The sequence below is a fragment of the Condylura cristata genome, unplaced genomic scaffold (genome assembly GCF_000260355.1).
Source record: "Condylura cristata isolate star-nosed mole 26May11 unplaced genomic scaffold, ConCri1.0 scaffold00023, whole genome shotgun sequence".
Classification (NCBI taxonomy): domain Eukaryota; kingdom Metazoa; phylum Chordata; class Mammalia; order Eulipotyphla; family Talpidae; genus Condylura; species Condylura cristata.
Genome location: NW_004567124.1, coordinates 7,524,013 through 7,536,888, shown reverse-complemented (window position 1 = coordinate 7,536,888; position 12,876 = coordinate 7,524,013). Strand labels below are relative to the sequence as shown.

Here is a 12,876-nt window from a genome sequence, read left to right as displayed (position 1 = left end):
CATATAGATTAACATGCCACCTTTCTCTTCAGTTGCTAGTAGACATTCACTTGATACAGCCCTTCTCTCCTGGGATGACATCTTCTCTTGTCCTGTACCTGGTTCTTTGACATAATGGCTTGAGAGAGTAGGTGGGAAAAGTGCAATTTGTCGGACTTCTGTCCTATCGATAGCATTTCTTTGTTAAAAACTCACCATGTAGGATGTGTTGTTTGCTCTTTCTGTTCCTTTATCTTATAACAGTTATTTTTCTAAATGGATATAGAAAGATGGTGGACAGGGTGTGAGCAAGAACAGAATTCTTGGCTTCGTCATAAAGTAGTACCTGTATGCTATAAGTTGGCTGTCAGGTATTTTAGATGATACTTTCCCCAGGTCTTTTAAATAATTCATGAGATTGGAGAGATATAAATTGCCCTTTATTACAAGTGTACACTTCTCTTATTTAGTTAATCTGTCTCATATGGTGAGGTTCTTGTCTTTATTAATGCATATAGGAATGTGGAAAGTTACCTTACATTCTTGTGGTTTTTTTTTAGAAGTGTTCAATTATTGATAGGATACCTTTTCTCTTTTTTTTGTGTGTGTGTCATTGGTATTTTAGTAAGGTGGGAAAGGTAACATTAAATTTGCTGTGTGAACATAATTTAAGGCCTGTAGTTTAGTAAGATTGATTTTATTTCTCTAAACTTAAGCTGGTTGGTTAAATTCTCTCTGAGGATTATCTTGCTGATGTTTTCCCGCTATCTTGAAGTTGCATTTTTCCCAGTTCTGCTTGTTTTTGGTTTTGCGCTTAGCCATCATAAGAATTTTTCTCCCTGACAGTACCAATGACAAGGAATCTAAATTCTTTTCACTAGGATCTGTTGGTAGAGGACTTTTAAAACCTTGGGATTTTGAGTCTCTTATTGAGTCTCAAGGAGAAAGGTGATGTGAATAGAGTTGAGTCTGTAATGTGCCAGGGCCTGTATTGATTGAGGGAGAATTGCCAGCTGGCAGTGGTAGTAGAAATAAGTCTTTCAGGAGTGGGAAACTACCTGTAGAGGACTCTCAGTTAAGACTTACCACAGAATATCCGGGCAGTTGAAAAATTTGTGTTCTCCTCAAGGGAGATGCAGTAGGATTTAACTTTTCCCCCAGTTCAGTGTGACTTGGTTAGAAATACAATTGAACCTGTTTGTCTTGTCCATTGTGATGTGATAGGTACCTAGGAAGGGTCTGTTTTGTGTGGGAGTTTATTTCAGCCTGTGTCCTTGCCTGTATTGTTTCCTTTAACAGCTCTTTAAATTTTCTTTTTCCAGCAATGATGTTGTCCACTGGGCATGTACTGACCAATGTGGCAGGTCTGAGAACATAGCTGAAGCTGAAAATAGGAAAGCTGGGGCAAGGAAGAGCCTTGAATCTTGAGGTGGGACGTTGACTCTAAGATGTCCTTGAGCAGTGGAGCCTCCGGAGGGAAAGGAGTGGATGCAAACCCGGTTGAGACATACGACAGTGGGGATGAATGGGACATTGGAGTAGGGAATCTCATCATTGACCTGGACGCCGATCTGGAAAAGGACCAGCAGAAACTGGAAATGTCAGGCTCAAAGGAGGTGGGGATTCCAGCTCCTAATGCTGTGGCCACACTACCAGACAACATCAAGTTTGTGACCCCAGTGCCAGGTCCTCAAGGGAAGGAAGGCAAATCAAAATCCAAAAGGAATAAGAGTGGAAAAGACTCTAGCAAACCCACTCCAGGGACTTCCTTGTTCACTCCGAGTGAGGGGGCAGCTAGCAAGAAAGAGGTGCAGGGACGCTCAGGAGATGGTGCCAATGCAGGAAGCCTGGTTGCTGCTGTTGCTCCCAAGAGCTCAGAGAAGGCGGCTAAGGCGTCCCGCAGTGTAGCCGGCTCCAAAAAGGAGAAAGAGAACAGCTCATCTAAGAGCAAGAAGGAGAGAAGCGAAGGAGTGGGGACTTGTTCAGAAAAGGATCCTGGGGTCCTCCAGCCAGTCCCCTTGGGCGGACGGGGTGGTCAGTATGATGGAAGTGCAGGGGTGGACACAGGAGCTGTGGAGCCACTTGGGAGTATAGCTATTGAGCCTGGGGCAGCGCTCAATCCCTTGGGAGCTAAACCGGAGCCAGAGGAAGGGGAGAATGAGTGTCGCCCGCTAAAGAAAGTCAAGTCTGAAAAGGTAAGAGGTGGCCAAATCTGGCTGCCCACTGCCAGTCAGTACTTCCCTGGACTAATTGCCAAATGCTGTGTGTATTCTGTGGGAGGTGCATCAGTTTGTGGGTAATGACCACTTACAAGGTCAGAGCAGCTGGTAATGATAATGTGATTTGGTTTTAAATAGGGGATTCCCTACAGATTCATTAACAGCATGCCTAGACATTTTGGAATGGAGTATGTGTTGGGAGCAGCTTCTTGATAGAATCAATTTCTATAGGTCAAGTTTAGCACTTCCCACTTTGTCCTTGTGCCACCTCAGACATTTGTTGCTGGAGGTTGGCATCAACATTTATGTGGATCCCAGCTTGACTGGCATTTCATCCTCAAGAGTCATTAATAAATATAAGTTGATAAACTTTAATAGACTTTGTATTTGTATAAAGTGCTGTTCTTATGGAATAAACAGACTTGCTAGGTCTCTGAAAGAGAAAAGGGTAAAATAAGTTTCATGGCATGATTATCTGCCAAGTGTTTTGTTGGTGGCTACTGAAAAGCAAAAGGGCATAGTTTAAGGGGCAGGAGGTACAGACTGTACGAGTTATATAATCAGTCTTTATGAGTTGGTATTGTGGCTGTGAAAATTTGGCCTTGAAAGACACTTTGGCCACTAAAGGTATTGCTCTTGGCCAGGTATCTCCCACAACTATTGGGAATCAAAGTCTCCTGCCGGTTTAATAGCTGCCAAACAAAGTAATGATACTTTGCCTTCTGCTTGAATTGGACAGACAGGTGCCTGCAGCCCCAGGAGGTGCACTCCTCTGGGAAGATGATCTTAGTTCATGTCTCATGAAATGGAGCTTGCAGGGCTGGAGCAAGTAGGTGTGAGTCTAGGTCAGCTTACAATTTTCTACAAATCGGCTGGCCTGGTGATGAGCTGTTATTGGCTTCTGATTTTCTGCTTGCCTGTGCTTTTTCAACTGATCCCAGTGGAAGCAGAATAAATTGATTTCTTTGTAATCACATCAGCTGCAACAGGGAATATCTATTCCATACGTAAGTGTTAATAAATAGAGGCTGGATGTATACGTTTGGGTAATGGTGTCCTTTCATTGCTTGGATCCCAGTGGTAGTTTGTATTTTCTATGCTGTAGGTGTTTTGGTCTTTGCCTCTGGCACATCTTTAGCTCTTAGCGACATCTGGGCTTCTCTTTTAACAGAGCTGTGAATTTTCTTCCACTAATAAACACAATGGTTCAGTCCCTTTTACCAGTGGATTCTGCCAGAGAGACTGCCTGTGTTTAGGTGGCAGATGCTATAGTCCACTTCAGCAAAGTTCCAGCTGGTTACTAGCTTGGCTCATCCTGTGCTGGCTGTGATTTACAATTTTTTTTCTGGGGTACAGATGGATAGTTCTTTTCTAAAAAGGCCTAGCAGTACGAGGAGTTCTTGCTTCTGTTCCAGGCCCATTACACTGTTCCCTACATCCGGCTTCAGGAAACTCTTGCCATATATCCATTTATAATCATTGTTCTTCCTGTGCTAAAAACTGGCTACTTCTGAGTGTGGCCTTCATTTTCCTTTTTGTTTAGATTTTTTTAAAAAGATTTATTTATTTATATTTACAGAACTGGGGTACAGGCCAGAGGTGTGGTGGGTGAGAAGATTCACCAGAGACTGAATGGGAAACAGAACAGGCAGATGTACTGAAACACACTGCTGAGGGGAGCAGCGGGTGGGTCAGGAGATGTTTGCCACAACATGTTGGTCAGCTCCCTGGGTGGGAATCGAACTCGTGCTACAGTGGCTTCTTGTTGCGCCACCAAGGAGAGCCCTGTTTATAATTTTTAACTCATGCTGTGATCTTTAAGCCCACCAGTCGTCTGTGGGTAAAAGAATTAATGATACTTAGCTTTGTTTTATTTAAGTCTAAATATCCATGATAGTTTCCAGCAGAGAAGCAAATGTTTTCATAGAGGTAATGTTTTCATAGAGTCACAAATGTTTTCATAGAGTCACACTGGTTGTGTGACTGTCCTTCAGATTCTAATTGCACTGACAGTTTCAGTACATTCAGCTGTACTGAATCGGTACAGGGAAGTTTGCCCCCTATTAATGTAACTGTCTTATAAGCCTTGTCTTATAAGAATGGGGACAGTGGAATGAGAGAGAATAGGAGAGAATGGGCTTCAGTTTTGGAAGAAAGATAAAATTGCTAGGAAGTACTTTCAGAAACAGAAAATTTGCTATGTAGTTCACAGTTCCTTTCATTGTTTCTTTTACCTTTGGAACAATCTGGTTCTGGGAGGTGCCTTTCCATAAAGACTTCGATCACTGAAATAAATAATAATAATAATAGTTCTTTTTTAGATTTATTTATTTATGCATACAGAGCTAGGGTACAGGTCAGAGGCACAGGGTTGGTGAGAGGATTTACCAGAGACAGAGTGGGGAGCAGAACAGGCAAACTGACAAAGTACACTGCTGAGGGGAGCAGCAGGCGGGTCAGGAGAGGGTCTGCGCCATGTGGGTCACCTCTGGGGCAGGGATTGAACTCATGCTGAAGTGGCTTTAGCTTCTTTGTGCTGTGCTTTCACCCGCTGGACCACCAGGGAGAGCCCAAAATAAATAATTATTTAAATAATGTTTGTAAATTGCTAGGAGATGCAAACACTGCGGAGAGAACGTTTCTGGAGTGGGGCAAGGGAAAGAAAAAAGTTAGGGAAAGAATTTTGCTTCTAAGAAACAGGGACTCTAGGTTTTGGGATATAATAGGTACATAGTTAATGTCTGGTGACTAGTAATAAGCAAGATCTTTGAAAACATGTAAAGATTTTCTCTCTGAGATGTGGTCTTGCCCAAGGCTTCACTGGTTTTGCATGTTCCTTCTATGTGCAGATAACCAGCAGAACCAAAAAACAATAAAACATGTTTTGATATAATCTAGGCATTATATTCTCTTAATTGGAAACTATCATGAAGAGGGAAAACAATTTTATGAAATGTCTTCACTGGAGTCATCCTTTTCTGCCCCCTCTCCCAACTTTGGAAATAGAGAAGACAAGCTGAATTTATGGTATAGGATAGAATGATCACCTATCTGCCACTTGCTAATAAGGAAGATTTGAATATTCAAATTATCTATTTCAGGATATCTCAGGAAGGTAACCTTCTCAAGTTATGGCTGAGGAATTTTCAGTTTACCAAGGATGTGGATTTCCCTCCAGGGGATCCCACTTTTGTTCCACCACACCTCTGGGGAGCTCTCTGTGCTGTTTTCCAGAGTTGAAGGAAAGACCAGAGATGACTCTTAACTCCTGCTGCCTGGCATTGTTATTGAACACTCATTCCTTGTGCTTCCTGCCAGTCACAGAGTTGGAGGGAGGAAATGTTGAGGAATAAATAAGACAGAACCTTTTGGCTCCTGCCTGTTTCCTTCCCTTTGTTTTGATTGATAGGATAAGTTAGGGATAGAAGGGGTGATAGGGAGGAGGGAGGGCACCTCTGAATGTCCCAAGCTTAGTGCTGGACTGGCCAGGAAAAAAGAAAGACTAAGGTAAGATAGCTCCCCTTGTCCCCCCCCTTTTTAAGATTTATTTACTTATGCATACAAGAACTGGGGTACAGGCCAGAGGTGCAGGGTGTGAGAGGATTCACCAGAGACAGATTGGGAAGCAGAACAGGCAAATCTACTGAAAAACACTGCTGAGGAGCAGTGGGTCAGACAGGAGGGGAAAGCTGCAGAAAGCTTCATAGTGCTGTGATTTAACCCCTTGCACCACCAGGGAGGACTCGTCCTTTTTTAAAAAAAAAAGTCATATGCAGTAGCTAATAGGCTGTAGTGGCTAAAGCACCTAGAAGTTTTTTTGTTTTTTTAAGATTTATTTATTTAGATAAACAGAACTGGGGTACAGGTGAGAGATGCAGGGACGGTGAGAGGATTCACCAGAGACAGAGTGGGGAGCAGAACAGGCCAACTGATGAAGTACACTGCTGAGGGGAGCAGCGAGCAGGTCAGGAGAGGTCTGCCGTTCCATGTGGGTCACCTCCAGGACCAGGGATGGAACTCATGCTGAAGTGGCTTTAGCCTCTTAGTGCTGTGATTTAACCCGCTGTGCCACCAAGGAGGACCCAGTACCTAGAAGTTTGTAACCAGAATCAGAGGCTTCCTTTGCTTCTTTAGCTTCTGCTGTTGTTCTTGTAAGGAGGGAGCACTACAGTCTGCTTTCCCCTTGTCTGACTCAGCTTTTACTGCTCTTAGAATGATATTACCACTTCCCCCATTAGTTTAGGATACAAAGAAAATGATAATGTGTTTGCTCTCTCACCTTCAGATCATGCTTGCTCTCATCCCATGTTGGAAGAACATCTTCCTTTGCCCTTGGTTTTGTTTTCCTGCCCTAGTTTATGCCTTCCAGCTCAGCTCTCTAGTGTTGCAATTCCCCATTGCCCAACCAAGGTCATTTTCTCTTTTATTCCTTCTGTTCCAAGGCTCTCTATCTTAACACCTTCCTCCTCCACTAACTGTTCTTTCTCAGTTATTGATGGCATAGCAGCTAGCCATGCTTCCTGAAGTCAAATGCCCTCAAGTCCTTTCCTTCATGAAAAAAATTAAGAAGTTGATGTTTTTATGGGACAGATGCACTTTCTAACTATAGTGAAGCCTGAGCTTAACTTATTTTTTCTTCAGAGTTGTTTTCTGCTTAGATGTTGTAATCCAAAGAGGGCCCAGAGAAAAATCATCTTCTCTAATCTCTTTAATTCATAGAAGAGGAAACTAAGACCAGTGAGTAATGTGACTTGCTGAGGTTCTCACATGTAGTCAGTGAGAAAGCCAGGCATCAAAGTTTTGAATATAAAGTACTAACATCATATTGTTACTTTGTGATTTAATTCATGAATGATTCCCTATTTTACCACTTCAAAGACTACCTTTGGATGTAAATTCTCAGGTACTCAAAAATGCCTAGATGCTTTCATTTGTTTTTCATACTTATTTTAACATTTTAACTCCAAAAACAATGGATCTTTGAGCCTAAATTACTTATTAAGTACCATTATGAGCTTTACAGAGAAAAAGAGATATTGATTGGTTACAGGTTTTCATTGTAATTATTGAGATATTCCAGTTTCGTCTTTATTGGCAATTGCAGGGCAGGTAAGGGAAAATAAACTCTGTTCTTGTGCTTTTTGGATATTTTGCAATTCATATATTGTGGATATTAACTATTGTGTAAAGAGGTGATTTACTGTTAAATACCATTACAATTTAGTGCATATTAGATTCTACTTACTGTGTTTTATGTTGGGTATCTATAAGTGCGTAAAACAGAGGTGATCCCTGCTTTTTGAGTTTATAGTTTACTATCTAGAGCAGAGTTCCTAAAAGTGTGCCCATAAAACCATGTGCATCCTATCACCTGACTCTCACAAATGCAGATTTTGGACCTTATGCCACATCTGCTAAATACGTTTTATGTGTAGTGGGCCATAAGACTGCACTTCCAAAAGACTCTCCAGATAATTGCTATCTTCTTTAAAGTTTGAGAACCACTGTGGATTTTCTTTATAAGGTATACATTGCGAACAACTTCTGTCTTAAAATATCAGCCTTTTCAACTTATATTTCACATCTACACTTCATTTATAACTAAGTGGTTAAGACTTTAAACTTCAGGGCTTCCCTGGTGGCCTAGTGGTTTTAAGTCTCAGTGCTATTACTGCTAAGGCTTGAGTTTGATCCCTGGTCAGGGAGCTAACCCACATATGGCAAACAGAACTCTCCTGTCTCATTGCTGTTCCCCTTACCAGTGTATTTCAGTCGATCTGCCTGTTCTGCACCTCACTCTGTCTCTGGTGAATCCTCTTATCCCCAGCACCTCTGGCCTATATCCCAGTTCTTCTACACAAAAATAAATAAAATCTTAAAAAAAAATTTTTTGAGGCCCTTCCTGGTGGCACAAGAGGTTAAAGCTCAGCACTATGAAGTCATCTGCAACCACTGCAGCACGAGTTCAGTCCCCAGCCAGGAAGTGACCCACATGGCGCTGCAGACCTCTCCTGTCTCACCTGCTGCTCTCCTCTGCAGTGTATTTATTTCAGTTACTGTTCCTGTACTGCTTTCTACTCTGTCTCTGGTGAATCCTCTCACCCCTTGCACCTCTGGCCTGTACCCCAGTTCTTGTATACATACATGAATAAATCTTCTTTTAAAAATTTTTAAAAATTATTTTTAAAGATTTATTTATCGTACAAAACTGGGGTACAGGCCAGAGATGCGGAGGGTGAGAGGATTCACCAGCGACAGAGTGGGGTACAACACAGGCAGATCGACGAAGTACACTGCTGAGGGGAGCCGTGGGCCAGGAGAGGTCTGCCTCGCCATGTGGATCTCCTCCGGGGCAGGCGGGGATCGAACTCATGCGGAAGTGGCTTAAGCTTCTTTGTGCTGTGCTTTAACTCGCCATGCTACCAGGGAAGGCCCAAAAAAAAAAATTTTTTTTTTTTTTTTTTTAATTTTAAAGAGTGTACATCTGCAACCTGAGTGTCTGGGTTTATATTCCAGCTTTACCACATATTACCTGAATGATTTTAATCGAGTTAACTGTTTCATCATCTGCTAAGTGAGGAACATGACAATACTTTTTACACAGGGTTGTTGGAAGATTAAGTTAGTTAATTTCTGTAAATCACTTAGAACAGTGCTTGGCACATAGGAAGCTTTCAGTAAACATTACGAAAAAAGGAAAACATGATTTGAGTTGAAATATGTCTCAGGCTGCCGTTGGCAATAATGTACTGAAATATAGCAATTTTCTACGTATTTTGTAAACCTTGTATGGGTAATAAAACATACTGGCTAATAAGACTTTCAATGCTATGCTCAGGAGAACTTCCAAATGTGGGTTGGTGAATTAGCACGTTAGTGATATGTTCTAGTGCCCCTGATACCTATGTGGGATTTGAGGATTTGGGAAACCAAACATTGGCTTCAGAGGATATTAAAATGGCCTGTTGCATTTCAGATTTCAGATAAATTGTATTTATTTTCTGGCCATATCCTCTTGTGGAGTAGGGGATGTTAAATGGATGTCACTGTAGGTCTGCCAGTGTGTGCAATCTTGTGTATACTGGAAGAACATTAAATATTTCTGTTTCTACACAAGTGTGCATGAGGAATCTAAGTCCTACTTCTTATTCTTCTTTCCCCAGTGTGAACTTGTATTTTTGCCACTTGGGTATAAGGGCTTTTACCAGCACAACTCATCCAGGGAGGCAGCAGTGCTTGGGCTTTCACACTGGAGGTGGTAGTAACATACACAGTTGAACTACTGCCACTGCTGGCTGTCGGAGCCCTTTTCTCTGTGGTTTTCACTCTTCAAGCCATGCTTAAGTAACCCGCCTCCAGAGCTGCTGACAGGGCTGTGTTCAGAGGCCTTGGAAATTACACTGTTCATTTCCTTATCATCCCCTGACCTGCAGTGCAGAGCCTTCTGGTGCAGGAACAAGGCGGAAAAAAATACAGACAGCTCCCAGCCAGCATGTGTCAAGGACTACAAAGAAGGAAATTGGACTTGCTCACTTAAAAACCATGGGTTAGGCTTTGATTTTTGGTTCATGCCGAGAATTATTTGTGTGTGTGTGTGTGTGCGCATGTTCTATCTCTGTGTGTGTGTAGAGAATAAGTCCGTGCATGACAATGCTGTAGAAGAGCGTTTGAAAGCAGAGAGCAGAAGGAAGATTGCTTTTCTCTTCAGTTAATTTCCCAGTTGTGCCATTGAGATGGGCCTGGAAGGATTAGCATCAGGAAGGTGCCAGGCCATATTAATATTTTAAAATATATTTCTCTTGGTACAGTTTAGTCATGGTTGAGAACACTTACCCAAGTAAGAAGCTTCTTTGGCTGACTGAGGAGACATTTTTAACAAATTCTATTCCCTGAAGGATTTATTCTAGATGACACTGGATATAATCAACGATTACCTAGGAAAATACAGACTTAAGTTAGCCTTGATAAGGGGAATAGCTTTTTGTGAGATAATGTGTCAAAGGAGAGATAGACAGGAATAACGATAACATCCAAGATTTTCTGTTTATCGGGCAACTTTTATTTATTTTCAGAACCTGTGCTCATTTTACTTATTTTTTTTTTTTTAGTATTATGAAACAATCTACTTCTCTTTTCTTTTAGCACTTTTCTGGGCATAGGAGATCCAAAGGAAGCACTTTTTCAGGCTGAAGAAATGAAATGTAGATGTTAAAGAGGTTCTTGAACATATATAGTTCACGACATTCTGTCCTTAATTTTCTTTTTTCTGGAAACATTTCCAGTGTGGTCTTTGTGATGGAAGAGATAAGAGAGGAGTCTTCTAGATTTCATACCATGGAGATGATTTTAAATCCTAAATGTCTCTCTTATTAGAGGCACTATATAGTGAAGTGTTTCCTAGTGAAGTGATAGCTAAGGTGAGAGAGGATAATTTCCCTTAACCTTCCCTTTTTTTCTTTAAAGATTTATTTATTTATACATACAAGAACTGGGGTATAGACCAGAACTGTCTGGGTGGCGGAGGAGGGAGAGAGGATTAACCAGAGACAGAGTGGGGAACAGAATAGGTGGAATCTATTGAAATACACTGCTAAGGGGAGCAGTGAGCAAGACAGGAGAGGTCTGCTATGGCATGTGGGTGAGCTCCCTGGCCAGAGCATCAAACTCATGCTGCAGTGGTGATAGCATCATAGTGCTGTGACTTTAACCCCTGCACTACCAGGGAGGCCCATCTTTTACCTTTTTATAAAGCAATGGTCCCCACACCACAGAAACAGGTAGGCACTTGTTAGAAATTTGAATACGGGACCCCACCCCAAGCTGCCAAATAAACTGCAGAATTTATTCTCTCCAATTTGTGTTTTAACATTAGTTCTCTCACTGATTGTGATACACACTGAGTTTGAGGGCCTGTATCACAACTCTATGATATATATCCTACCCTCAAAGATCAAATTTATCAAAAACTTAAGTAGAAAAGGTAGCTCTGAACAAGTAGGTATGATTATTTTTTTCCCTGAATGTATTCAGATATGCCTGTTTCCTTTGTGGACAGACTGACAGGAATCCAAAATTGAAAGTAATATACAAGAGTTTTGGGACTTTTGCCATCTGCAGTGTGAAAGTGAATAATAGTACTGATGTCATGGTGCTATTATGAAGATTAGTTGTGATAAAGATTAAAGGCACAGTGTATATAGTCAGTATTCAGTAAGTGTTAGATGATGATGTTACAATATTATTATCTTTGAGGTAGAAGGTTTTTGTGAAATTAAGAGAAAGGACTGGAGGTTTTAGAAAATAATGAATTTATGAGTTAATATTCTAACTCCCGCTTTATGGTAACTGGTAATTCTAACTGGTTTCTAGGAAGGCTGGAGAACAGATTGATTCAGAGCATTTGATACCATTAAGATTTGAGGTCTCATTGTTTATTTGATTGGTTAGTTTGGAAGGATTTGTTGGACCCATTTTGGTAGAAGGCTGATCTGAGGTTGAAGAACCATGGCTCTTAGCTATTTCCCATTAGAAAGTTTTTTGGTATATGCCCAGACCTTCTGAATTATTTCTCTACGGATTAGAAAATCATTAAACATGATTTTTAGTTTAGAAAGTTTTTCTTTCCTCCCTTAATCATTGAAGAATGCAGATTTTATTTTGAAAGGATCAGAGCTCCTTCAGATAATCTCAATAGCCGAGGAAAATATATGAGGATTGAGATTCTATTGTGAATTTGTCACTAGCTACAAGAAAAAGGCAATTCTTAGATATTTGAATGGGCTTAGTTTTCAACTTGAAATGCCATCGGTTGGGAGAGTATACTTTGTGTGTGCAAGGTACTCTAATTGTTTTTTAAATTCCAGACCACAGGATCTCAGCCCTAGTGGCAATGTTAGATAAGCAGGAACTAGCCATGGAACCCAGTTCACTCAGCTCAGAAATACTTCTTAGGTGATGTTTTCTTTCAGAGGTACTTAGCTCTGCACCAAAACAAACCTTCGTGAAAAGAGGGTACAGATAGTGCTATAGAAAGGAGTATAAATACTGGTCATACACCAACCAAAGTGGGATAAAATACTAAAAACAAAAAACAAGCAAAAAAAGCTGATACTGAGACTTTTCAACTAGAGGAGTATGTCACAATCACATCTGAAGCTTTAAAAAAAGTAAAAGTATCTTCCAGAAATAAAATCTGTAGAACTGGGGACCCTAGTTATGTTTTTTTTAACGTCATCAGCTGCTTTTAATGTATTTCTTGGTTAAAAACCATTACTGTTTTGTGAAAAGGAGTTTGGCTTCTCTATACAGCCTCTGGGAATTCCTTACTCCCTTAGAAGGGTTGTCCTTGCATCTTGCCTATACTTTCAGTATCATGTGGTCCTTGAGTGTCTTACAGCTTACTTAAGATTTTCCTCCAGTCTCCTTTTTCGTTGCTCATTGTGCTGGAGTTAGCTATTTAGCAATACATTTCTATAGAATTTGACTTCTCATTGTTCCTTTAATTAGGAGAATTATTAAATTTCTGAGTTGTAGTCTTCAAGGTAGAGCATGCCTATTAATGTTAACTGATTAAATTTTACCTTATTGTTTTAGAATTTTTTTAGATGAAAAAATCCTTTTATTTTTAACATAAAAATCACTCCCTAAGTTAGCTGATTTGTTGGGTTGAGTTTTTTTT

At 40.7% G+C, this 12,876-nt stretch overlaps 1 protein-coding gene across 2 annotated transcripts in view; it reads left to right on the top strand.

Annotated features, from left to right (window-relative positions):
• The first annotated feature begins 1,313 nt into the window (after nucleotides 1–1,313).
• Nucleotides 1,314–12,876, top strand: part of ZNF609 (zinc finger protein 609) — a 167,968-nt gene continuing 156,405 nt past the window's right edge. For both annotated transcript variants that reach the window (XR_001145724.1, XM_004687682.2), the window contains exon 1: nucleotides 1,314–2,174. Coding sequence is in view for 1 of the 2 variants with exons in the window: in XM_004687682.2 (XP_004687739.1) it covers nucleotides 1,428–2,174 (747 nt within the window). In the remaining variant the exon portion in view is untranslated. The remainder of the gene's footprint in view (nucleotides 2,175–12,876) is intronic.